Source organism: Mirounga angustirostris, unplaced genomic scaffold (assembly GCF_029215605.1).
Source record: "Mirounga angustirostris isolate CCGP_5_RB_7025 unplaced genomic scaffold, mMirAng1.0.hap1 SCAF_2, whole genome shotgun sequence".
In the NCBI taxonomy this organism is placed as follows: Eukaryota; Metazoa; Chordata; class Mammalia; order Carnivora; family Phocidae; genus Mirounga; species Mirounga angustirostris.
The window spans coordinates 92,300,029-92,327,225 of NW_026991710.1; the positions used below are offsets into that span (position 1 = coordinate 92,300,029).

Below are 27,197 nucleotides of genomic sequence, written 5' to 3' on the forward strand. Positions count from 1 at the left end.
TGTTTGGGGTATGAGGGAAAGCTGACAACTAATGTTCCTTCGGATGGCATCAGATGGCGATGATGTGTGTGCATAGCATTCTGTGGGGAGAACAGAATGATGAGGCCGGGCATGCACAGGCAGGGTTCTAACATTGGTTCTCCTCACTTAGAACTTGGAAGAGAGTCTATGTGGCCTATTTTATGAGATACGGATTTGGTATAGTGTGACATGAAAATTGAGGTTAAGCGGAAGGCAGGCATGTTGATAGCTTTGTTTTACACAGCCACACTGATCTTTTCACTTGTTTGTTTTGTTGTTTCTCTCATGCTTCTAACCGTGATAACAAGTAAGCCTAGAGAGCATCATGAGCAGTACGCTCCTCTGTTGATACATATCCTATGTCTAAGATAAAATCCTAGATCTTAGTTCCCAACAGTTGGGTTATCTTTTCCTCAAAGATACTACCAGAAGAGCCACAAGAAAACAAACACAGTCTCAGAGTTAAGTGAGTTTTGTGAACTTCTCCCCTCAAACAACTCTTTTTTTTTTTTTTTTAAGATTAACTTAGAGAGAGAGAATGAGAGTGCACCAGTGGGAGTGGAGGGAGAGAAAAACTCAAGCAGACCCCACGCTGAGCTCAGAGCTCAATGCAGGGCTTGATCTCACAACCCTGAGATCACGACCTGAGCCGAAATCAAGTCAGATGCTCAACCGACTGTGCCACTCAGCACCCCCGACCCCAAACAAGTCTTAAGCCTCCCCATACACTGGATGTCTCAGAGAGAGAGGGGCTTAGAGCAGTGGTGGTGTCCTGGTAGAGAAGGTACCATGAGAAGGGGTCTCCATTCTCAGCATTTGGGACTCCTGGGATGGAGAAATGAGAGGACTGTATGATATTCTAAGGAGTAAGGAAGAGGAATAAAGGTAATATGAGGGGACAGCACAATCCTACTGTTATCCCTTTGACTCAGCCCTTCCTGGTATCCACCCAAAACACATGCCAAAGGTCAGGGCATTCAACATGGGATTTCGGAGACAATAGAGAACATCCTGGGCCTGCCTAGCTCACTCTTGCCTAAAATTAAGAGGAAAACCTTTTAAGCCATAATTAGAGATAAAGGTTCAAATCTTCAGTTCTTTCACATGGAGGATTAAGCAAATACAAAATCTTCTCCTATTACATAGATATTGCGAATATTTTTTTAGGTGTGGAAACACAGAAAGTGTTCAAAGTTAAAACAGTAGTCTACTGCTCATGAGCCGGAGGGGTTTACACTTGAATATGGTCCTAGGGGAAGGGACTCTCATTTTAATCCCCATTTAGGGGCAAGAGACAGGTCCATGGGACTATGTGAGAAGTGAAATATTTGCATAAAGTGGGAATTCTCAAAGGTTTGCACAGGTATGAGAGGGGACTGAACAGCTCCACCAGCTCACCCGGAGAAGTGGCAAGGAAACTTACTGTCTACCCAAGCTCTGGGGTAGAGGCCAAAAAAAACCCTCCCCAAATAAATAAAAACCCCAAGACTATGCCAAATGTGTGTGAGGAGTCTGAATTTACCCTACCCACAAGGGAGGGGATCCCCCCAAATAATTAACAAAAAACTAGTTCAGGACTGACATTTTTGGGGCCCAGCAGAATATCAAATACAAAACTATGTTCTAGAGAAACATCCACACTCCGGGGGAATAGGAATCCCACAGGAGAATAATCCTTGCTGAAGATACCCTTGGTTAAACTGTATAAACAACAAAAGGAAATGAAACATGTGAGAGAAGAACAGCATGTACAACAAAACACAGGAAAAATGGCCCTCCAGAACAAAATATAAAAATAGAACAACCTGAAAGACTCACATGGCTTAAAAAAATAGTATGTTTAAAGAACAGAATGCAACAGGAAAAGAAAATGAATTCACTCTTTTGAAAAAGAACTAAAGAGAATTTTCAGAAATTTAAAAATACAGGTGACCCAGTCAGTTAAGCGGCTAACTCTTGGTTCCTGTTCAAGTCATGATCTCAGGGTCCAAGGATGGAGCCCTACGTCGGGCTCCATGCTCCGCAGGATGTCTGTTAGAGAATTCTCTCCCTCTCCCTCTGCCCTACCCCCCAACTCATGGACACATGCACTCTCTCTCTCTCTAAAATAAATAAATCTTCTTAAAAATATGCAGATCCTAATTCAGGGGGTATGTGGCAGGGCCTCAGATTCTGCATTTCTAACCAGCTCCCAGACAACACTGATGCTGCTGTTCTCCAGACTTCCATTGACTAGCAAAGGACTATCCAGGGGCACCTGGGTGGCTCAGTCGGTTAAGTGTCTGACTCTTGATTTCAGCTCAGGTCATGATCTCAGGGTTGTGGGATTGAGCCCCAAGTGGGGCCCCTCCACTCAGCATAGAGTCTGCTTGTCCCTCTACCTCTGCCCCTTCCCCAGCTCATGCATACTCTCTCTCTCTCAAATGAATAAATAAATAAATAAATAAAAACTTGAAAGAAAGAAACAAAGAAAGAAAAGAAAGAAAGAAAGAAAGGGACACCTGGGTGGCTCAGTCGATTGTCTGCCTACTGCTCAGGTCATGATCCCTGGGTCCTGGGATCAAACCCCATGCAAGTCCCTGCTCAGTGGAAAGCCTGCTTCTCCCTCTCACTCTGCCCTTCCCCCTTTGCTCATGCTCTCTCATGTGTGGGCTCACTCTCTCTCTCTCAAATAAATAAAATAAATAAAAATAAATAAATATTTTTTTAATAAAAGGACTATCCAAAGATTCTAAATATGTGCCCACCTGTTACTGGTGAGTGGTAACAACCTTCCAATAAAGATAAATTTCCTGGGCCAGTTTCTCAGGTAGGTATTCCAACCCCCTAACTGACCTACCAGAAATGCATTCCTGTAGCAGATCTAACAGCAGGAGAGAAAGTGATGGAACTGGAAATTATATTTAAGGAAAATACTGAGAATGAAGCATATGGAGTTAGGTAGATGAAAATATGAAAGAGGAATTTTTAAAACTTAGAGAATAGAATGAAAAAAGCACATAAGCATAATAGGACTTCTGAGAGGACTGACTGGAATTAGAGAAAAACACGTCTTTGTGTTGAAGAGGTGGACCCAACCTTGAGCAAACTTCTTTTTAAAAAATCACCTAGACGCAGTGTGGTGAAACTGCAGAAAATCAAACAGTGAGAAAATCTTAAAGGAAACAGAGAGAAAAGACAGATTATGTATATGGGGACTATATTTAGACTGACAAAAAACATCTTATCAGGAACAACAGAGTCCAGAAAGCAATGGGATCTACCAAAAATATTTGAGAGGAAATAGCTTTCAACCTAGAATTGTATACTCAGCAAAGTCACCATTCATAAGTGAGGACAAAAGAGACATTTTCAGACAAAGACTAAAAATATTTATTATTCTCAAGACACTTATCTCCCTCTTTCTCTCTCTCACACACACACATTAAAGAATGTATTTTGTTAAGTAAGAAGTTGAATCTATAAAGATGAAGTAGGAGATTCAAAAAGCAATGGTAGGTGGCGCCTGGGTGCCTCAGTCGTTAAGCATCGTTAAGCATCTACCAAGCAAAAAAAAAAAGCAATGGTAATAGAATTGGTAAATGCACAGGTCAAACTAATTAAGATAAAAATAAAAGGAAATTATATGGTAGTATCACTTACATAATTTATCAGATGCAAAAATTTTATTATCAAATTGACCAGCATTATATTAAATTAATAAAATACATTATAGTCAAGTAAGGCTTATTCCAGATATATAAGGATGGTTAATTTTTTTTTTAAAGATTTTATTTATTTATTTTACAGAGAGAGACACAGCGAGAGAGGGAACACAAGCAGGGGGAGCGGGAGAGGGAGAAGCAGGCTTCCCGTGGAGCAGGGAACCCGATGAGGGGCTCGATCCCAGGACCCTGGGACCATGACCTGAGCCGAAGGCAGACGCTTAACAACTGAGCCACCCAGGTGCCCCAAGGATGGTTAAATATTTAAAAGTGGATTCATTCAGGGGTGCCTGGCTGGCTCAGTTGGTAGAGCATGTGACTCTTGATCTCGGGGTTATGCATTTAAACCCCCTTTTGTGTAGAGCTTACTAAATAATAATAATACTAATGTCATAACTGATTCAGTCAGTTCACCTCGTGGACAGAATAAACAAGAAAACTATGTGTTCACCTAAATGGATGTGAGAAGTGTTTTATAAAATTTTCTACCCATTTAGGTTAAAAATACAAAGTAGGGTTAGAGATGGTCTTGGTCAGGTTCCAGTCAGGAGACAGAAACAACACAGTAATTTGAACAAGGAGAGTTTAATATAAAGAGTTATTAACTATATCAGGGGATTAACGAGGGATTACGAATAAGTAGTAAAGAAAACTCTAAAGAATACAGGATAAGCAGTTATAAAGATCAGCCACTATCCCTTGTACTGAGATAGAGCACATAAGAAAAATTTCCCAACCCCACAGGCAGGCACACCAGGACTGCGATCCAGACCTTGTTGGAGAAGGCACTGCCATGGCTCACGGGATGGCAGAGAAGTCAAGGAGTTTCCATGCCAGCAGAACTTACTGGAAATCCACCTTCTTGGGTGCTGGGGGAAGCCATCCACAGAAAGGTGCCTTGGAACTCACCACAAAGCTGCCTTTGTGGAATGCCAGGAGGATACATTCCTGGGGAAGTCCCTCCCTGGCAGCACTCCACTGCGAAGTCACCTGAGAGGATGCTGCAGGAAGCTGCCGGCCGCTGGGTGCTGCTGACCTCTGCACAATGAGCCAAGTGCTGGGGAAGCCACCTGTGTTGGAGGAGGAAGACACAGGAGAAGCCAGGAACGCTGCAGGAGGCAGGCACTGGAGAAGCTACATGCATTGCAGGAGCCTGGCAAGAATTGCACACTAAATCAGGAAGAGAAGTAGCCTCCCTTGCAGTGTCTCTCCACACCCTCTAATGACAAAGCTGGCAAAGGAGAAATATTTACAAGGTCCATTCCCATTATTGCAAAGCAGGCAATGAAGGGTGAATTTGGAGCTGAAAGGCAATAAGCTGATAGCTGCACAAGAGACTTCTTAACCTGATAAAAGGAAGCAATCGAAAACCTTGGCAAAATTACTGATGAAAAACTAGACATATTCCTTTTAAAATCAAGTAGGGAAAAAAAAATGTATCTTGTTATCACTTCTATTTGATACCGACCTGGAAGTCCTCCCAGTGCAATGAAAAAAGAGAAAGAAATAAGAGATATAAAGATTAGAAATGAATAAACACACACAAACACACAAAAAAAGAAATGAATAAACACAATTATCAGGATTTGTAGATGGTACGATTGCCTGCATATAAAACTTCAAAAAATACACAGATTATTAGAATTAAGACATTCAGCAAGTTTGGTGAATACAAATCAATATATTTTAAAAATACCCATCCTTAGATATCAGCAAAACCTAATTAGAGGGGCGCCTGTGTGGCTCAGTTGGTTAGGCGTCCAACTCTTGATTTCGGCTCAGGTTGTAATCTCAGGGTCCTGGAATCAAGCCCCATGTGAGGGCTCCCCACTCAATGGGAAGTCAGCTGGAGATTCTCTCTCTCCCTCTATGCCTTCCCCTGCTCATGTGCATGCTCTCTCTCTCTCTCAAATAATCTTTTTAAAAAACCTAATTAGAAAATATAACTTTTAAAAAGAAAGAAACCTTTGGTAAAATTCATTTACACAAGTATTTCATGTTATTGCTCTCTTTCTAAACACATTGGTATGAATAAATTTTAATAAGACAATAAGTCATGATTTCAGAATATGCTTTTCTTTTTCTTTCCTTCCCTCATTTCTTTTCTTTTTTTTTTTTTAAAGGTTTTATTTATTTGACAGAGAGACAGCGAGAGAGGGAACACAGGCAGGGGGAGTGGGAGAGAGAGAAGCAGGCTTCCCGCAGAGCAGGGAGCCCGATGCGGGGCTCGATCCCAGGACCCTGGGATCATGACCTGAGCCGAAGGCAGACGCTTAACAACTGAGCCACCCAGGTGCCCCGCCTTCCCTCATCTCTTTCCTTCCCTCATTTCTTTTCTTTCTTTCTTTCCTTTTCTTTTTTCTTTTCTTTCTTTCATAGTCTTGTTCACAGAAAGAAGACATAATGTTTTACAAGGGTTTGCCTTTACTTCTCAAGCCTTATTCTATATGAATGAATGTATATGTGTATGTGTGTAAATCTAATTGCCATTTCAGATACTATACAACTTCCCACCTTACCAATTCCTGGAAATGTCATCTTTTCTGTTCACTTTCGTGGATGCTATAGTTATTGATTTTAAATTTTATTTTTATTTTTTTAAAGCTTTATTTATTTATTTGAGAGAGAGCAGGGGGAGGGGCAGAGGAGAGGGAGAATCTCAAGCAGACTCCCTGCTGAACAGGGAGACTGACACGGGGCTCGATCTCACGACCCTGAGATCGTGACCTGAGCTGAAATCAGGAGTCCATCACTTAACCGACAGCCACCCAGGTGTCCATGACTTTAAATTTTAAAATAGAATGTTTCCAAGAGAGGTTATGTTCCCTGTATAATGTGTTAATCTTAAAGCACAAACATATTAGTAGTATTGAAGGCAAATGCGCAGAACTAATTGTGTAGCATTTGGTTGCTTCTTTTCAGGGAAACTTTTAAAAGCAGAGTATATCCTGAGCAATCTAATAAGCAACAATGGAGCAACAGGTAAGGTGTTTTCATATCTTCACAACAACCTTTACCTGCAGTCCCTACTGGAGTTCTAGTTTAAAAGCGACTGAATGACCTAATAGTTACTGTACACTAGACCTCTCCAGATCTACCTGGAAGTTGGGTAACAAATCATTTAAATCTTCAAATATCTTGTCTGAATTTCTGGGCATTAAAGTCAACAAGTTTCCCAGTAAGTTGAACACAACCTCCAGTAGACTTTTAATCCCAATGTGCTTAGATCCAAGGTTTCCAAGCTCCTTGAACCTTACTGACATTTCCAGTGGGGAGGCAGTTTGGAATACAGATATTGACCATACACCCCTCATTTGTGACCACCATCACTAACCTATGATATGCACACTTCCCATCTTCCACACCACACACACACACACACACGCACACACTGGGATTAAAAGCTGGGGAGAAAACAGAGAAGGTGATGTGACACAGAATCAAGAGGGTGTAATAATGAATTTGACTCTATTTTTGGTGTTTGCTGACAGTTTTAAGGCCCCAGCCTTCCCCCACTCCCCGTTGTCCCACAGCTGGGCAGGCTGGGGGCGGGGGTTGTTTTTTGGTTTGTTTTGAACCTACTCATCAGTAAACCGAGTGTAGCTTGTGGGAGACTTTACCCCAGCCCCACACCCTAATCACAGTAAAAACCAAAGCCACTCACCACTCTTCACTCACGTCAAATGGACCAGCTTGGGTGCCTGCCTGCTCTCCTCAGAAAGGCTCCTTATGTGAGTACTAAATCTTTTCCTGCCTTCCTGGTGTGCGTGTGCAGTCGTCAGTCTCTACTTCCAAACCAGTTTTGGGTTGACTGGAAGGAGGAGCTGATCTCCTCAGGAGCCAGAGGGAAGTGGATCCCAGGCAGAGGTAACAGCAAGTGCAGATGCCATGATAAGGAACGCAAATGAAGTCAGTGTGGCAGGACATAGTCAGTTGAGAGAGGTGGAGACCAGACAGGAATTCATGTCTGTGAAGCCTTGTAGGTTATAGCAAGGAGTTGGAACCTTTCCCTAAATGTAGAGAAAAGATCCTCTCTCTAATCTGGATCACATGTGCTCATGAAGGCATGAAATGGTTTCATTTCACCAGGCTATTTCCTTGATAATTCAAAGCTAAAGCCGCTTTGCTTTTTTCCCCTCTTTTCTTGTAGGTACCTGGCTGTACAGAAATGAAAGCGACAAGATCCTGGTGCAGTCAGTCTGCATACAGATCAGAGGGCAAATTCTGCAAAAGCTAGGTACGGTCATCAAACATTCAGCCTCTCAGGGCTCATTTACAAAGTCTGGCTGTGAGATTTTACCGTAGAATTTTCTAATCGCATCTGGTTACAATTGCTAATCCCCACTTCACTGAGTTTCCTCATCGAAAAAAAAAATGACATTTAAGATCCCAGGAGTGTTATGAACATTAATAGAACAAAATATTTTATGTTGAGTTTTGTTAAAGAAATACACAGTTGTATAGTTTGATGCTAACCTTAGGGTTCTCGGTATTATTTCTGGAGTCTGACTTTCAGTTCTATAGGACTCCATGGGCTAGAGTGACACCTTATTCTACACCACCCTGACACCTTACCCATTCATTCCTCAGAGGGCATTCCTGAGTTTGTCAAACAAAATTTATAGAATGCTAGCTGTGCTTTAAAGTGCATGACCCCACCCCAGCTGTTTATAGCCCAGCAAGCCTGAGTGCTCTGCCAGCAGTCCAGGAGAGGGCTTCTAGCACTGTCCCCACAGACAGGCCAACCTGAACATGGGGTTTGGGAGGGTTGGTCCCAAGGGAGGGGTCCTGAGGAGGGAGAGAAACAGAGCAGAGGCTCTGCTGTAGGCTGGAGGGAGGAGGGAGGGAGATATGCTGGGAGGCGGGAAGGAGCCCCCGGGGCCCCCTGTGGGCTTATTAGCCTATCCCCAAGCCCTTTCCTCACCTGAAGGCAGAAGACTTTAAAAAACAACAAAAAGGAAGTATAGGGCGCCTGGGTGGCTCAGTTGGTTAAGCGACTGCCTTCGGCTCAGGTCATGATCCTGGAGTCCCGGGATCGAGTCCCACATCGGGCTCCCTGCTCAGCAGGGAGTCTGCTTCTCCCTCTGACCCTCCTCCCTCTCGTGCTCTCTGTCTCTCATTCTCTCTCACAAATAAATAAAATCTAAAAAAAAAAAAAAAGGAAGTATAAAAAGGAGCTGCAGGTGCTCAAACAAATAAATAAATAAATATGCAAACTAAAGTGTTTGAATATTTTTAATATAGAATGGTAATTAGTATTCTTGTAAATAATGGAGTTGATTATATATATACACACATATATATAATTGATTATATATACACATATATGTAATTGATTATATATATACACAATTGATTATTTTTATATATATACACACACATACATATAATTCTTACTGTTTCTCTGTGAAAGGGAAGAATTATCTGTATTAAACCAACTGGAAAAATAGGTTGCTGTTTCTCCAGCAGATCCTATCTGCTGATTGCTGTCAATATAATTCAGCCCGAAATTTTCCTAACAGGAGCCAATGAATCTTCTTTCTGTATTAGTTCTCAAAGGTATTTTCTAACACAATACACAGATACTAGCGGTTTGTGCCGTCTCCCCCTCTTTTTCCAGGGATGTGGTATGAAGCAGCAGAGCTAATCTGGACCTCCATCATAGGATATCTGACACTTCCTCAGCCAGACAGAAAGGTGGTGTATCTAGTGCTTTTTTTCTCCTTTCCTACATTTGTCTTTGGATGACTATCTCCTTATGGCACAATTCAGTGTATCATTTATCGAGTTTATTGGTCCTATTTTTATCGATTCTGCGTGCGCATAGGACCAGGAACATTTGGTAACTTCTTCTTGTGTCTTCCCTTTCCCCACTCACAGCTAGACTCCTGGCATGTATTTAGTGTTTCTGCATTCATGTCTAACTATCTATTTATATATATATTTCTATTTATTTACATACTTATTTCTATTTATGTATTTATTTCTAAATATATATTTATTTATATAATATAAATATTATATATTTATTTCCATTCATCTATCTATTTGATTATAGATTTAGCCTTTACCTGATTCCACAGCAAAGTTGAGATGGCCAAGTTGCTTAGTTGTAAGATCATTTTCCTCCAACTAATTGTTTCTGGGGCATCTTTATCCAAGAAATCGAGAGGCAACATCTGCTTTCCTACTTGCTGTTTGCATGCCCTGTGCCTCTGTGGGAATATTCTCCTTGTTGACTGGAACACTGGGTTATCTCATTTCCCTGAACTGTGTCAGCAGTACCATTGCCTACAATCCGTTGGCGACACAGACAGAATGGGACACAAGGACTCTCGCTTGAGCCAATCCTTTATGCGTAGCAGGATGGAGAAGTTAGTGTTGGCAGTCCAGTAAGGCCCAGGTAAGAAATAGTTGTGTTTACAGTAGGTCTGTGTCCTCAGGACGTGATGATCTTTCAAGCCCTGTGGCATCCAGTTTAGAAGTATTTCCACTGTCACAGTAACAATCACAGTAAGAATAAGAAGAGCAGCCGCAGAGATAGTTCATATGGAGGACTGATCTTTGCCTTTAGGCCTTGAGACGAGAGCGGTAATTGACCATGAATTCCTAATCTGTGTTCTGTTTGTTTGTTTCTTACAGGGTATTTCCACATCACTAGGTATACTGGCAGACATCTTTGTTTCCATGAGCAAAAAAGATTATGAAAAGTTTAAAAACAATCCACAAATTCACTTGGTAATTATCACATGTCAAAACCATGGTGCAGGGTGGCATCACCTCACAAAACCGCTGGCGTTTTTGGTGATTGGTGCATCAATCTCATTCTCTCTCCAGGAGTCAGGGAGCACAAGTGTCTCCCCTCTTCGAGTCACATGAACAATCCTGGGGACAATTCCTGTGGTGTCCTATTTAGCTGTATTAATCTTAGCACCTAGCACAGTACCAGACATACAAGGGTACTAAAAAAATGACAGGTGAATGAATGAATGAATATCATCGAGGTGATAAGGGCTTGGAATCCCACTGATTTCCTTTCAAATCATCAAAAATTCCATTTCCACACTTGGGCTACCTCAGAGATAAGGTAAAGGGGTAACAATTTTAAAGATTTTATTTTGTTGGGGCGCCTGGGTGGCTCAGTCGTTAAGGGTCTGCCTTCGGCTCAGGTCATGATCCCGGGATCCTGGGATCGAGCCCCACATCAGGCTCCCTGCTCAGCAGGAAGCCTGCTTCTCCCCCTCCTGCTCCCCCTGCTGTGTTCCCTCTCTTGCTTTCTCTCTCTCTGTCAAATAAATAAATTAAAAATCTTAAAAAAAAAAAAAAAAGATTTTATTTTGTTAAGTAAGCTCTACACCCACTGTGGGGCTGGAAATTACAACCCTGAGATCAAGAGTTACATGCTCTACTGACTGAGCCAGCCAGGTGCCCCAAAGGGGTAACAATTTTAAAATTTAATTACCTCTCTGTTCAAATCAGAGTATCAGTCACTTGTCTAAGTTCTCATTACTAATATTTATGTATTCCTTTACAACGCAATATATAGAAGCCACATAAAACCCTATGAGGCAGGTAGAGCAAAATGTATTGTTCCCATTTAAGAGAAAAATAAACTGAGGTCCAGAGAAACTAAGTGAGCTCTATAGTTTGCACACCCAGTAAGAAAGAATACTAAGAGCAGAACCCAGATCTCTGACCAGTCTAGAGCATTAGCATAGACATCAAACTGCTCTCCTGCACTGCACTGGTATTGAGAGGTTTAATATTATCATGAAGATTGCCATTTTTATTAAATACTGAAGTGACAATGGTAACTGTATTTAATAGTAATTACTGTAGCATAAGAACACATGCAGCTTGCTGCTGGCAATCTGAGTCTTAGCAAAATGTTGCTTTTTGCTGTCCGACCAACACACAAGAAAAGGGTTATATCCCTGTTCAGTGAAATTGTCTTTGATGATTGTTTAAAATTATAAACTGCCAGGGTGCCTGGCTGAGCATGGGACTCTTGATCTCAGGGTCTGAGTTCAAGCCCCACATTGGGTGTAGAGCTTACTTTAAAAAAAAAAAAAAGATTAAATTTTTAAAAATTGCAAATTGAACTGCCTGCCCATCCTGAACCTCCTTGTGACCCCTTCCTGCTTTATTTTTCTCTGGAACACTTAGTGCCATGTCAGATCCTATGCATTTTACTCATTTTGTGTATTGACTGATTCCCTCCCTTCAATAGGAAATAAGCTTATTGCAGGCTCACTGTCTGCTATCTCCTTCATGTCTAGAACAGTATTTCTAGGATGAATGAATGAGTCTTACTTGCTCTGAAATCATACATTAAAAGGCTCTGCCAAGAACAGTGCAGAAATCATCAGCTAATCTGGCTGCAAGTTCACAGAGTTTCTGTGAACAAAGACTTGCATGATCCTCCAGAGAAACTTGTGTCAATTATTTTGTATAGGCAGGCATTGTGAATTTTTGCACACATTAGGCCCTCTCTGGGGAGGGACGGGGCTTGTGACAGGATTGTGTATGGGTGCTGGGGGAAAGGACACTCAACTCCCTAGGGTCTTTTGAGCCACTTAACTCTTTCTTTTTTTTTTTTAAGATTTTATTTATTTATTTGACACACAGAGAGAGATAGAGAGCACAAGCAGGGGGAGCGGCAGGCAGGCAGAGAGAGAGGAAGAAGCAGGCTCTCTGCTGAGCAGGGAGCCCGATGTGTGGCTCGATCCCAGGACCCTGGGATCATGACCAGAGCCGAAGGCAGACGCTTAACCAACTGAGCCACCCAGGCGCTCCCGAGCCACTTAACTCTTTCTTGGCACTGTTCTGAAATAGTTGTGATGAGGGGCAGAAGGTCCCTCAAAATCCTGAAAGACAAGCAAAGGAATTTCATAGCCTGACTTTTGCTAATGGATAAATAATTGTCAATACAACACTTGGCCTCCTGTTTTTTCACAGGGTTTGCTGAGGGAGTTTGACCACCATTTGCTCTCAGCTGCGGAAGCCTGCAAACTGGCAACTGCCTTCAGTCCCTACACGCCCCTCTTTGTGCTCTCGGCTGTGGTAAGCAGGGGGCAGCCGCTCCCTGAACCTCTCTCCCCAATGAGGGAAGTAACCAGTGAGAGGGGAAGGTCTAACCTAAAGTGGGCTTTGTGCACATCATTAGATAATTGTGATCAGGCCTTATGTATGGAAAGGTTTTATAAATCAGAGTAGTGACATCCTGGTGGAAGATAATTAATTCAGCCTGAGGGTATAATGTTGTCCGCCTCAGACCAATGGTCCCCAGGCACATCAGAACTGCCCAAAGAGTCTTTGCAAAATGTACATTCCTGGTCCAACCTAGGTCCACTAAATGCAAATCTCTGGGATAGGTACCCAGAAATCTTTTATTTTGAAATACTGCCCAGGTGCACAGAGGGGTTTGGAAGCCACTACTCTATTGTTTTGACTTCTATTAAATAAATGATGTTTTTGTATATAGCAGCCTTATTTGCACAGAGAAAATTACTATGTCCGTGTCCCATGTATATAGACACTCTTTGCTAAAACTAACAACAGCAGTAACAGCAACAACAAATTTATCATCTTTGATCAAAAAATATCAGGCCTGGGGCCCCTGGCTGGTTTAGTCAGAGGAGCATGCAACTCTTGATTTCAGGGTCATGAGTTTGAACCCCACATTGGGTGTAGAGATTACTAAAAAAATAAATAAACTGAAAAAAAAGTATCAGGCCTACAGCAAGATGGTAGTTAGAGCTAATTTCTAACCCCCTCATGCCAACCAGTCACATACATCCCAGTCCCCTCTCCTAATTCACCAAAAGGACTTTAGGCCCTTGACTCAATACTTGATTGTGTCCTTTTCTTGGAATATCTGTGGCACGTGTTTATTTTCCTATAACACTTCTAACAACTGTCCTCCAGGAATGAAATTTTTCCTGATTCACTTCCAGTTTCGAATTCAGTGTCTGATTTTGTATTTGGTATTTTCCTCAGAATATCCGCGGCACATGCTTGTTGTCCTATAGTAGTTCTAATGACTGTCCTCCAGAAATGAAAAATTCATATCTGTATGAAGCCAAAGAGGCCTTCGAAATTGGCCTCCTCACCAAGAGATATGATGAACCAGCTACTGGAAAACAAGAGCTTCATAGTCTTCTCAAAGCTGCTTTCGGCCTTACCACAGTGCACCAAAGACTCTATGGGGAGACCGAGATGGTCCGTGTAGCAAGTCAGCTCTGTAACGAAGCTATGGGAAAGCTGTACAGTTTCAGTAGTTCCTCTGGAAGTCAGGAGAGAGAAGCTCTCTCTCAGCAGATCTTGTCTATTATCACCCAGGTAAAGGATCATTTACAAATTCAAGGCTTCTCAAATTTAGATGACAAGTCTTATGTTCCGGAGAGTTTCAAGCGTGGTTTGGATAAGCCCATCTTTCATGGGCAAGTGGATTTCCAAAAAATCCTTGAAGCCTATTCACAGCACCATACTTCAGTGTGTGAAGTATTTGAAAGCTCTTGTGGAAACAACAAAAATAAACAGAAAGATACAAAAACAGGAGTCTGTATCACTACTCTAAAAACAGAGACAAAAAACATAGATACTGTGTGTACTACTGAAGACAAATCACATTTTCAAAAAGGCATGGTAATGGCTAAGAATAGTCAGGAGAAACTCAGCAGGATAGGCAGGAAAAACTGGACCCATTCTGATGTATTTCGAGTCTCCTTGGATCAAGATGTAGAGACTGAGGTTGAGTCACCAGACCACAGCCACGGTGAAGAAGCTGTTTTGGACAAGTCTCTGAGTGACAGCCATTGCTCTAGTTCTTGGAGCAAGTTATCAGGGGTTAGTTCTTCTACAAGCTGGGAGGAAGTGAATTATATCGATGATAGGTCAACCAGAAAAGAGCCTTGCAAGGAAGAACATCTTGTGGATACTCAGTGTTCCACTGCCCTGTCTGAAGAGCTAGAGATCAATGAGGAAAGCAGAGCTGTACATCCACTGTCTTCAGAGCTTCATGGTCTCTCTCTCCAAGTATCCAAGGATGACAATTTAGAGTTTTCTCAAAGTCAGCTACACAAACACATGCCCTTAACAACCTCCTGTCCTCATAACACAACAGGCATGTTCTTGGCCTCTGGTGCAGGCCTGTTAGAAGGAGCTCCAGAAGGTGTGCAAAAGGTTAGAAACATGGGATCCAGAAACACTTCTGGTCATTCCAGCCCCTCATTTGGTTCTGCTTCTTTGTCCTCTTCTGATTCTTGTTGGCCCAAGAACATAGCCACATATCCTTCAGTTCAAGAAGAAGAAACCTTTGAACTAAGTGAATTTCCAGAAATCCACTGTGATGCCAAAGACAGGCATGGGGAAGAAATCAAAAGAGGGACAGGCCTTACATTTAAAGATAGTTCCTCCTGGGTTGACCTAGAAGGAGAAACAGAGGAAAAAGAAGAGGATATGCCCTTAGACTCTCACGTAGTCATGGAGGGTTCTCTGGGCAAAAATTCTGTGATGCCATGTAGCTCTTTCACTCTTCATTGGCCTGTTCAAAATCCTGACTCAGGAAAGAGCAGTGGTTCAGTCAAAGAGCAGAACATTGACCCTGATGCCTCTACAGTGGATGAAGAGGGCCAACTTCTCGACAGCACTGATGTTCACCCCACAAATGGGTGTGGCTCTTCGAGCCTGTGTTCCCTGAGGCAGCTGCATGGTTGGGGGGCTGAGACCCCTGACCCATCTGTAAGCAGTAACATTGCCTTCCCTGATCTTGGCAAGGACTGCACTACCACCGAAGAAGGAAACGAACCAGGAAACATGCTAAACTGCAGCCAGAACTCCAGCTCGTCCTCAGCGTGGTGGTTGAAATCACCTGCATTTTCCAATGGTTCTTCTGAGGGGGAAAACCCATGGTCCTTTCTGAATTCCAGTGGAAGTTCTTTTGTTTCATTGCCAGGAATGATAAGGCAAGAGATCCTAGATGCTCGAACCCTGCACCCTGATGACTTTGAAAAACTCTTGGCAGGGGTGAGCCATGATTGGCTGTTACAGAGACTGGAGAATACAGGAGTTTTTAAGCCCAATCAACTCCACCGAGCACACAGTGAGTACAACATTTTCAGTCGGTACAGCTTCAGGAAGCCTCTGTGTATGTTTGGGGTCCTCTGAAGAGCTTGATATGTGAGATCACTTAAAACTCATGAAAGACACAGACCCCTGTTATGCTTTGTGAATATACAGAAAAATATGTACTTTGGGGGTTTCCCTCACTCTTGGTGTGGTGGACTCTAATGGTGGCAAAGACTAGAGGCTTACTCAGGCCACCGCATATATTGGGGACTTGCTATGAAGATACACAAGGCGGTAAGGCAGACAAGAATCTTACAGGACCAAGGAAGAGTCATCAGTCAGGGTTTAAAATAGCTCTGCTTGTCATATCCACTCAGCATCTGTCTTTTCCCTGGATTCTCATTACCAACCAGCTGATTTCTGTTTTTCCCCATTCAGATTCTTGGGGGCAGAGTTTGACCTAGTTAAACATCACTCTTCTGCTGGGCAGGGATTTTCACACCTGCCCACAAGGTTTCTTTTCAGCCAATGGATTGAGCAAGTGCCCCCTACTATTATAGTCAGCAACTACTTCTTGCTTATGGAAGAGCCCAAGGTCACTTACTATAGCAGGGAGCCTGGGTTGGGGCCCACCTGGTAATCAGTGTATCTGTTACAGCTTAGAAGTGGTGGGGAGGCTGGGAAGAAGACAAAAGAAGGTTCTTCTCTTAGCCCAGAAGATTACATCATAACACCCTCCAAGATACTGAAGAATTATTTGAATGAAAAAAAAGAAACAAGCTTTGTGGCTTGTTAAGCACTGGATACTAAAGTAGTAGTTCTCAGGGCACCTGGGTGGCTCAGTTGGTTAAGTGTCCAACTCTTGATTTCAGCCCATGATCTCAGGGTCCTAGGATCCAGCATCCTGTGGAGCACAGCATCAAGCTCTGCACTCAGTGGGAAGTCTGGGATTTTCTCTCTCCCTCTCCCTCTGCCCCTCCCTCTACTCATGCATGCTCTCTCAAGTAAATAAATCAATCTATAAATCTATAAATAAATAAATAAATAAAGTAGTAGTAGTTCTCAATCTTAGCACCATATAAGAATCCCTGGAGGGGGAGGTGCTTTTTAAAATTTCCAGTGCCTCACCCCTGAGATTCCAATCTAATGGTTCTGGGGTTTGGATCCAAGCATCAGTATTTTTTAAGAGCTCTTCAGTGCATTTTTATAAAGACAATGTCAGTAACTTCTGCTTCAAAGTATTCCAGTTTTTTGCCTGCTGCCCTGAAGTCAGACTAAGATACAGATCAGGTTGTCACAAAAAGAAGCAAAACATTCTATAATAGGGTTTCCCTATTCACTATTCCCTTTTTAGAGATTCTGTAGGTTCAGAATCACATTTCTTAGAGTTAGGTAACTGCTTTATTATTATACCTGTGTGCCAATTTGTGGGTGAAAAGCCACATGTACATAATCTCAAACCCATTAGGGGAACATTATTATCCCCAGTGTACAGATAAGAAAAACAGAGAAAGCCCAAAGTTGAGGAAACAAAGCAAGTTGTACATTTCCTCCATCTTTCTTCCCTCAGTTCATTGCCCTTCCTATGAATGTGGGCAAGCAGCTCACCTTCTGTTTCCATCCCCAGCTTCTCTAATTGAATGCCCCAACCCTGGCCACTGTCTTTCCCAGCCTCCAGTCATCTCCCGCCCCGGTCCCAGACCCGTGAGTTTCTTACTTGAAGTATTTTCTCTCCTGAGTCTCCTATACTTTCACCCATTATCACAACCTAGATGCAGGAAGGTCCATGTTCACTTCATTTTAACTTGGATCCCAAAATGTTGCATTTCTTCTCGGAGTTCATGTCTTTCCCCTCAAAGTAGTGCTTTCTTACTAGCCCTATTCTGCCTTTCCTTAAGGTGGAGACAGTTTTTGCTTTTCCTTCTTATCTTTTCCTTTTTCTATTGAGTAGAATCTTTGTACGGTAGCTGTATTTTGTCAAGTAATTCCTGGACTTTCCCAACTTAAACAAAACAAGAGAAAATTAAGGTGCACTTTAATAGGTAACTATGATTTCTGAAGTTGCCAGGAGTCTCCGAGGTAGAGTTATTTCGTTTATTTCTATCTATATGGTCTGGCACCAGTAGTAGGCTCCATTATCCGGACCCCCCAGATAATTAGAAGATGCAAGCATATATCACTCTTCCAAGATGGTCTCTGGGGTTTTGCTGTTTATTTTATTTTTTTTAAGATTTATTAATTAATTTATTTGACGGAGAGAGAGAGGGAATACAAGCAGGGGGAGTGGGAGAGGGAGAAGCAGGCTTCCCGTGGAGCAGGGAGCCCGATGCGGGGCTCGATCCCAGGACCCTGGGATCATGACCTGAGCCGAAGGCAGACCCTTAACTGACTGAGCCACTGAGGTGCCCCAAGATGCAAGCATATATCACTCTTCCAAGATGGTTTCTGGTGTTTGATGTTTAAAAAGCCTTTATTTTCCACCGTTTTCATACAGAAACTCTGGCCTTATCTTAATCCTTGACCATCACAAGCAAAAGATTTTGTGAATCTTCATTACATTTGCAAAGCTTTACTTTATTGTACTTCACTAACTTTGTAGTAGTAGTCATAGAAGAGGCTGAAATTTGAGAAAATGTCTAAAGAAGCTGAAGATTTCAGACAAGCTGGAATAGGATCTGTGTCACTTCAACTTTATTCATAAATTGTAACATCCCTTTGAAAATAACATCCATTTTTATCTTCTCTTTTTCTCCAGATGCTCTTTTATTAAAATACTCTAAAAAATCAGAATTATGGACAGCCCAAGAAACTGTTGTATATTTGGGGGACTACCTGAATGTGAAGAAGAAAGGCAGACAAAGAAATGCTTTTTGGGTTCATCATCTTCATCAAGAAGAAACTCTGGGGAGGTATTTCTTTAAAACAACCTTACCACTAGTGTTAAATGGGCTAATTATGCCTTTCTGTTAATTAATCATTTATGAGATTTTGAAAGAGCTGGAAAAGCTAGCCACAATGTATATTTTCAGATTCCTACTCCTTCCTCCTCCTCATTAATTAACTAACAGTAGTTACCACAGACTGACCAACATGTCAGCCATTTTACATAGATGTACATGATGTCAAACCTCTCAGGAAGGGGCGCCTGGGTGGCTCAGTCGTTAAGCATCTGCCTTCGGCTCAGGTCATGATCCCGGGGTCCTGGGATCGAGCCCCACATCGGGCTTCCTGCTCTGCGGGAGGCCTGCTTCTCCGTCTCCCACTCCCCCCCCACCACGTGTTCCCTCTCCCGCTGTGTCTCTCTCTGTCAAATAAATAAATAAATAGGGTGCCTGGGTGGCTCAGTTGTTGAGCAACTGCCTTCGGCTCAGGTCATGGTCCTGGGGTCCTGGGATCGAGTCCCATATCGGGCTCTCTGCTCCACGGGAGGCCTGCTTCTCCCTCTCCCACTCCCCCTTGCTTGTGTTCCCTCTCTCACTGTGTCTCTCTCTGTCAAATAAATAAATAAAATCTTTAAAAAAATTTAAATAAATAAATAAATAATCTTTAAAAAAAAAAAAAACCTCTCAGAGAGACATTGTTATCCCCATTGTAAAGATAAGAAAAATGGAGTTTCTGACTCTGTGGCAGGACAGAGAGCCTCAAACACTCCCACTATAAATGCTGGCAAGAAGTCTAATTCAACTATGAAAACCACACTTATATGTAAATAAATGAGTCCGCAAAAAAAGGTAGGAAAATCCTTTTAGGCTAGGGATGAAGCAAATCCAGGGATATAAGAGTATACTAAGCCCTTAAGACACTCCCTGTTAGGTTTTGAGTGGGGTGGCATAAGGTGGCAGCTAGTGACCAAAGTTACACATGTAAGGGACTATTTAGAGACCATCCAGTGGGTAGAGACCACCCACCCCCAGCCTCCTGGGTGGCTCAGTTTCTTGATTTTGGCTCAGGTCATGATCTCAGGGTCGTGAGATAGAGCCCCGCGTCAGTCTCCCTGTTCATCAGGAAGTCTGCTTGAGATTCTCCCTCTCCTGCTGCCCGCCCCCCACCCCCGCTCTTTCTCTCTCTCAAATAAATAAATAAATCTTAAAAAAAAAAAAAAAAACACCTCACTGAGGTAAACACCTGTTTGGCCTTAGTTCTGGATGACAACTTCAAGCAAAAACTCACCTGAAAAAATTAGTGACCACAGGTGATCCCCATTGGGTTTGAGACCTAATTTTACATCATCTGTGTATTTAAAAAGACCTATAAGCCAAGAATTTTAAGGTGGACCCTGTTTTTTTATCCAAATCCAAATAATGTAAGAAATAAATAGGAAGACAGGAAATGAGAGAGAGTGAGAAATTGGGTAATTCTTAAGCAGTGGAAGTATATTTCTTGAAAAGGTTGTTGATGATGATGATAATAATAATAATAACAATAGAAACATGTATATATATTTACCAAGTATATATGTGCCAAGCCTTCTTTTAAGTAATTTATGTACTAATTTAATTAATCATCACAAAAATTTATGAGACAGATACTATTATCCTTATTTTACAGATGAGGGAAATGAAGCATAGAGATGTTAAGAAACTTGCCCCACATCACACATCCAAGTGATGAAGCCATGTGTTTTGGGTTTAGTGAGTTTTTTAACAGCTCTGTACCTCCAGCCTCAAATTCATATGTTGAAGTCCTAACCCACAGTACTCAGACTGTGATCTTATTGAAATAGAGGCATTGCAGATATAATTAGTTAAGATGAGGTCATACTGGAATAAGGTGGGCACCTCATCCACTATGACTGGTATTCTTATAAAAAAGAAATTTGGAGATAGACATGCACAAGGAGAATGCATGTAAAATTGTAGTTATGTTTCCACAAAGCAGGAAACCAGAAGCCAGGAGAGAGGACTGAAAAACATCCTTCCCTAGTGGCTTCAGATTGAACATGTCCCTGCTGATATCTTGATCTTGGACTTCTAAGCTCCAGAACTATGAGAGAGTCAATTTCTGTTGTTTAAGTCACTCAATTTGTGGCACTTAGTTATAGTAGCCCTAAGAAACTAATACAGCAAGATGCATCATAGGAGGATCTGAGATGGGAAATAAAAGAGAGAATAAGAAATATGGAAGATGGAGTGAGAGGATCCAACATATATCTGATCAGAAAAAGATAACAGATCAAATAGAAAAGAATTACTATTTAAATAGATAATATCTGATAATTTCCCAGAATGCCAAAACACATTAATCTTCCAATATAGGAATCATAGTGAATCCTAAGTAGGATAGAAAAGGAAGAAGGGGGTGCCTGGGTGGCTCAGTTGGTTAAGCATCTGCCTTCAGCTTGGGTCATGATCCTGGAGTCCTGGGATCGAGTCCAACATCAGGCTCCCTGCTCAGTGGGGAGTCTGCTTCTCCCTCTGACCGTCCTCCCTCTCATGCTCTCTGTCTCTCATTCTCTCTCTCTCAAATAAATTAATAAAGTCTTAAAAAAAAAAAAGAAAAGGAAGAAGGAAAGAAACTAGAAATGAAGGAAGGAAGGAAGAAAGGAAGGAAGGAAGGAAGGAAGGAAGGAAGGAAGGAAGGAAGGAAGGAAGGAAGGAAGGCACTCATAAATCCACTTCTCGCTACATAGTGGTAAAACTTTAGAACACCAAAGATAAAGAAATAATCTTAAAAGCTGTCAAAGAAAAAAGAGTTTACTGCTAGCAAATCCTGACAAAAAATGATCCCAATAAAATGTCATAAGATTCCAGAAAGAATGGGCCTCTGTTCCCAGACTGATGATCCTGAACCTAGGGCTGAAGGTCCTCTGACAGAACGTCTGGGAAATGCTCCAGCCCCAGGGTTTGCTCCAAGTGCTGAACTGATTCAGAGCTACTGCGGGCCCAGAGGTCTGTCCATGGCAGAAATGCTGGAACAGCCGATGATGACAGCCACTCCTCTGCTGGCTGTTTTCTCATGCCATAGAGGTCCCTCCTCGGCAGCCTCCACTGTCAGATTTCTTTTTTTTTTTTTTTTTTGGTAAGATTTTATTCATTTATTTTTGAGAGAGAGAGTGTGAGCAGGGAAAGGGGCAGAAGAAGAGGGAGAGAGAGAATCTCAAGCAGATTCTGCATTGAGTGCAGAGTCCATCACCGGGCTCAATCTCACAACCTGAGATCGTGACCTGAGCCAAAGCCAAGAGTTGGATGCCTAACCCACTGAGCCACCCAGGCGCCCCTCAGATTTCCTTTCGGATCCCCGGGAGTCTGAATGGCCAAAACTGCAGCCAACTTGGATTTCATTATCCTATTGGACTCAGTAATTTCTAGAGAGTGTTTTCTCTAGTTGAGGTCTATAACTCTGACAGTTCTCTTTGATTTTTGGAGGTCACTCTGGACACATGCAAATTACTCATAAATTCACACCAACTTATAGCAAATATAAACTGTAGTAAAGTGTGATAGTTACTGTTTTGCTCCTTTCAACACTTAATCACTTACTGCCTCATATCTTCTGTCTCCAACTATGTGTAAGGCCTTGAAATATACAAATCATATTTCACACTTTCTTCAAAACACTCAGGACTAGCACAGGGCTATGCACATAATAGGTGATGATGGAAACAAGTATTTGTACAGATGAAGTAATCACATAAGGAAGGGATAGAGGAAGGCTTCAGATTGATTAACTGACCTGTTTAAGGCCCCAGTGCAGGTAGTGAAAGATCTAGTTGCAGAGCCTGCACTTTCCAGTGTCCATCCTGGCTCCCTTGGCTCACCAAGGAAGTCTGGCAAACTGCTACATTAACTGGACACTTTCTCTATAATCAGCATCATCCTGAGTCAGTGTATCAGACAGTGTTCTTCAGAAAAACAGAACCAAGAAGATGTATATACATATAGACAAAGAGTTATTGTCAGGAATTGGCTTGCATGATAATAGAGGCCAGAAAATCTGAAGATCTGCAGTTGGCTAGCTGGAGACCCAGGAGAGCTAATGGTGTAGTTCCAGGCCAAAGGCCAGCAGGCTCCAGACCCAGGAAGACATGATGTTTCACTTCAAGTCCAAAGGCAGGACAAAACCAGTGTCCCAGCTCAAAGGCAGTTTGGCAGGAGGAATTCTCTCTAACTTGGGAGAAGATCAGTCTTTTTTGTTCTATTCTTTGTCCTTCAACTGATTAGATTTGGCCCATCCACATGAGAGAGAGCAATCTGCTTTACTCAGTCTATTGATTTAAGTGTGAAATTCATCCCAAAACAACCTCACAAAAACACCCAGAATTATGGTTGATCAAATATTGGGGAACCCTATGGCCAAGTCAAGATGGCACATAACATTAGCCATCACAGTCAGCCAACATGAATTACGTTCTCTTGTTCAGGAGGCTCTTACAAAATTATCTGAGTCATGAGATAAGTCAGGATCATTAATACTGACTGTCCAAGGTAGAGAAAGAATAACATCTTTCAAGCATTTTTGTGTATCTCCTTTGGTCTCCGCTCTCTTCCTCTGTGATAAGATCACTTCTGCGCTTCTTTTGTATGTTTTTTCCTCTGGTCGTAGATATGTTGGGAAAGAATATAAGGAGCAGAAGGGGCTCCGGCACCACTTCACTGATGTGGAACGTCAAATGACCGCACAGCACTACGTGACAGAGTTTAACAAGAGACTTTATGAACAAAAGGTTCCAACACAGATCTTCTATATCCCATCCACAGTAGTACTGGTAAGATTAAAGAGAGCTGGGGTTTGCTTAAACAAGCCTGTAAGTATATACTAGGTTACGTTTTGGGTAAAATCCAGTAAACTCAGTTACCAGACTATTTCATCTCCTTCATCTACGTAGAGAGAAATGTAAGAACTATGACCTTTTAGATCCTGAATATATAATTTGGATCTTCCAAGTCACCCTGTTAATTCTGGTATCTGGTCGCACGTGGTCAAGTTGGCATTTTTAATATCCTTTCTTTGGGTACTGTCTGTATTTTCAAAGAGAGAAGAAGGACCCCAAAGATGATATGTAGTACAAATTATCCCCTCAACCCAATGCATGAATTCCCTGTTTTACATCTGTTAGTCCCCGCCTCTGGCAACCAAGTAATTACCAAGTCATAGCTTAAACACGTTTAGGAAGGAAAAATAATTATTCCCTTTTCACTTTCAAATAATTCTAGTTGTTAGGAAGTTCTTAGATCTGTCTTCCTCTGATTTCTACCTATGAATTGCAGCTCCGCCTTCTGGGGTCATTGAGACCAATCTGTTTTCAATAAGATATCTCTTTAAATATACAAAGGCAACCATCCATCTCCACTGACTTTTCTTTAATTTGGATTAAGAATATCCTGCCTTCCCAAATATGTTGGATCCTTAGCTCATTCATACCTAAAGGACTTTTTTTTTTTTTACTTTGGCCAAAGACATATTTTGACACATATTTTATTACTACCAATAATAGCTATCATCCATTTTTCACTTTCTTTATGTCAAACACTATGCCAGGCATTTAACACATTAACTCTAACCTTTGAAACAACTCGGCAAAATAGAGTATACACACAAATGCTTGAACTGATGTTCCAGCCCAGCATTCCAGGGCATGATTTATCTACATGTCTTGATGAGCTAGCTCCCTAGGGTAGGTCACTTCATGGCCTCATTTTTATGTGAGCATTTTAATAAAAGAATAATAATAATTTTAAGTTCTATTATATGCCACATAAAATGTTAAGCGCTTTACATGCATTTTTCTCATTTAATTTTTTTAACAATGCTATAAGGTAGCTATTATTATAATATCTGCTTTACAAATGAGCAGACCAAAACCTCCAGAAGTAACAGAGCTCCTAAGTGGCAAAGCCTAGGTTCAAAGTGAGGTCTACCCGACCCCAAAGCCTGAGGCCTTCCTCGCCATTATGGTCTCCCGTTTCTATTTTTCAGATTTTGGAAGGCAAGACAATAAAGGGATGTATCAGTGTGGAGCCTTACATACTGGGAGAATTTGTAAAGTTATCAAATAACGCAAAAGTGGTTAAAACAGAATACAAAGCCACAGAATATGGCTTGGCTTTTGGCCATTTTTCCTATGAGTTTTCTAATCATAGGGATGTTGTAGTCGATTTACAAGGTATGTGAAATTGGGACTTATTTTTTTATTTTTAGTGTTATTCACATGTAAATGTGAGGTCTTGTAACTAGCTTTTCTAGTCATTATTTAATAGATTTTTCAGTGCCTGGACTACTATTTGTAATTAAAATAATTGATTTTACTTTATGTAGCAAATGATGTCTGAAAAAAATGTGTAAAGCTTCTACAGGGGTCTACAATGTCACATAATGAGTGAGAAGATCTGGCTCACATTCTGTTGGGCTTAATTCTAGAGCAAATCCACAAGGGCTTTTTTAAATTTCACTTAAGTGTATTTGAATGATGTAGGTTTTTTAATATTGCATGCTTTAATATGTGAAAGTCTTTCCACTCTTTCTTTTCTTCCGCCCTTTACCTTTATTACAAGTGTGATATTAGGTTTCATAATGGGGTCATTAAGGAATGGAAAGTTGTGTGTACTCAAATCTGACCTTTTAAAAATTTTCTGCATTTATATTTTAATTTTATTTCAGTTCATCTAATATTTTATTTACCAGAATTATTAGCCAATACTCTTCACTTCATTTAAATGATAAATGAGGTTTATTATAACTATTTTTAGTAACGATTCTAAGACCATCCCCCAAGATTTTCTCTATCCCCTTCCATAGCATTTATCATCACTCTTTATCATATTATATATTCTTACTTACTTATATTGCTTATTAATCTGTCCCACTTCACCAGAATGTTAGCTCAATGAGTATAGTGATTTTTTACTCACTTGTTCATTGCTAAATCCCAAGTACTCAAAATGGTGTCTTGTATAATGCGTATGCTCAATAAATATTTGTTAAATGAACAGATGAATTAATGGGTTAAGCACTAAAGCGACTTATGAATCGTGAAAGAAATATTCAATATATTGTGATCTTAGTAATTAAACTAAGTGCATTTTATTGCTCTCTAATTCCTTGAGAATTGGCAGCCTAGGTATGTCATATTTGACAAAGTTAATTACCCAATGTTCAGTTTCCCTTCTTAAACCAATAATTGGAATATGCAATACCAAATCCCTTAACAGAAACTTATTAAACATAAACTTCAGTATAACCGAGTTTTTAAAATATCTCTTTAAGTATATACATTTTCTTTTTCTGAAATACACTACTGACATTTATAGAGGATATAATTCTCAGACATGTTTATTTCTCTTTTAGGTTGGGTGACTGGTAATGGAAAAGGGCTCATCTATCTGACAGATCCCCAGATTCACTCTGTTGGTCAGAATGATGTCACTACCAATTTTGGAAAGAAAGGAATTTTTTACTTTTTTAATCACCAGCACGTGGAATGTAATGAAATATGCCATCGTCTTTCTCTGACAAGACCTTCAGTTGAGAAATCAAATAATTCATAGACTCTCTGGCATGGTAATGGAATAGGTTTAGCGCTGCCTACCTGTGTGGGGTCCTGCTCTCCTTCCAGGCAGACACAGTATGGCATAGCCCGGTTCCTTCGGGCTTAGGCAGGGCCATGGGACTAGTTCTAGCCAAAAATTTGTGAGATGAATTGTTGAGTATCAATTTCAGGCCCATATTTAATTGCCAGTGCAAGATGCTGCAGAGCTACTTCCCTCTGCCACAGTTGGCAAGAATATGTCAGGAGATAGCTGCTTATCAGCGTAAGTCCTGCAGAGAGGCCAACCTGGAAAAGGCCCCCATGGACCCATTGTGGACACAAAACAGATGAGAAATAAACTTTTGTGGCTCAAGCCATTGAGATTTTAGAGTTTTTTGTCACTCTCTATCAATGCTGACACTATGGGTGTTTTTCTTATTGACTTAGGAGTTCTCTGTATGTATTAAAGAATTTAGGACATTGTGATATGAGTTCCCGTTTTTTCCTATTTGTCTTCTGACATTTGACTTTGTATGAAACCCTTTTTTTTTCCATGCAGAATTTACTTTATACAGTTGAATTCATTAATCTTTTATTTTACGGCTTCTAGTTTATATGTCATATGTAGATCCTCCCTACCATGGGTTTCTTTATTTTTAAAGTATGTTTCTAGTACATTTACATTTGTGAAAGGTATGAGAGAAGAATGGTGCATTTTAACAGGCACGACAGTCCACTCCTTGCACCACACAGATCTGCTTCTTCACACAGGTGTGGGGAGCAGCTCATCGATGATCTTGTTAAAAGAAACTTAGAGAAGGGATATTGGTGCGGTATTCCCTTACTGAGATTAGTCTTTGAGGATGCAACTGGTTTCCACCCTTTCCCTCCTCCATTAGTCAGTCTAAATTTCCCTCATTCTTAAGTATTACTTCAGC

The 27,197-nt window shown here is 41.2% G+C and overlaps 1 protein-coding gene across 9 annotated transcripts in view; it reads left to right on the forward strand.

The window, feature by feature from the left end:
• ALPK1 (alpha kinase 1) overlaps positions 1-26,634 on the forward strand; it is a 120,338-nt gene extending 93,704 nt beyond the window's left edge. For 7 of the 9 annotated variants that reach the window (XM_064584959.1, XM_064584963.1, XM_064584960.1 and 4 more), the window contains 10 exons: positions 6,648-6,707; positions 7,876-7,962; positions 9,346-9,422; positions 10,368-10,463; positions 12,684-12,788; positions 13,725-15,828; positions 18,550-18,703; positions 23,337-23,499; positions 24,711-24,897; positions 26,079-26,634. In XM_064584959.1, coding sequence (XP_064441029.1) covers positions 6,648-6,707; positions 7,876-7,962; positions 9,346-9,422; positions 10,368-10,463; positions 12,684-12,788; positions 13,725-15,828; positions 18,550-18,703; positions 23,337-23,499; positions 24,711-24,897; positions 26,079-26,278 — 3,233 coding nt within the window. In that variant the 3' untranslated portion in view covers positions 26,279-26,634. The remainder of the gene's footprint in view (positions 1-6,647; positions 6,708-7,875; positions 7,963-9,345; positions 9,423-10,367; positions 10,464-12,683; positions 12,789-13,724; positions 15,829-18,549; positions 18,704-23,336; positions 23,500-24,710; positions 24,898-26,078) is intronic. The other 2 variants (XM_064584966.1, XM_064584964.1) reach the window with 2 other exon arrangements.
• The last annotated feature ends 563 nt before the right edge of the window (positions 26,635-27,197 follow it).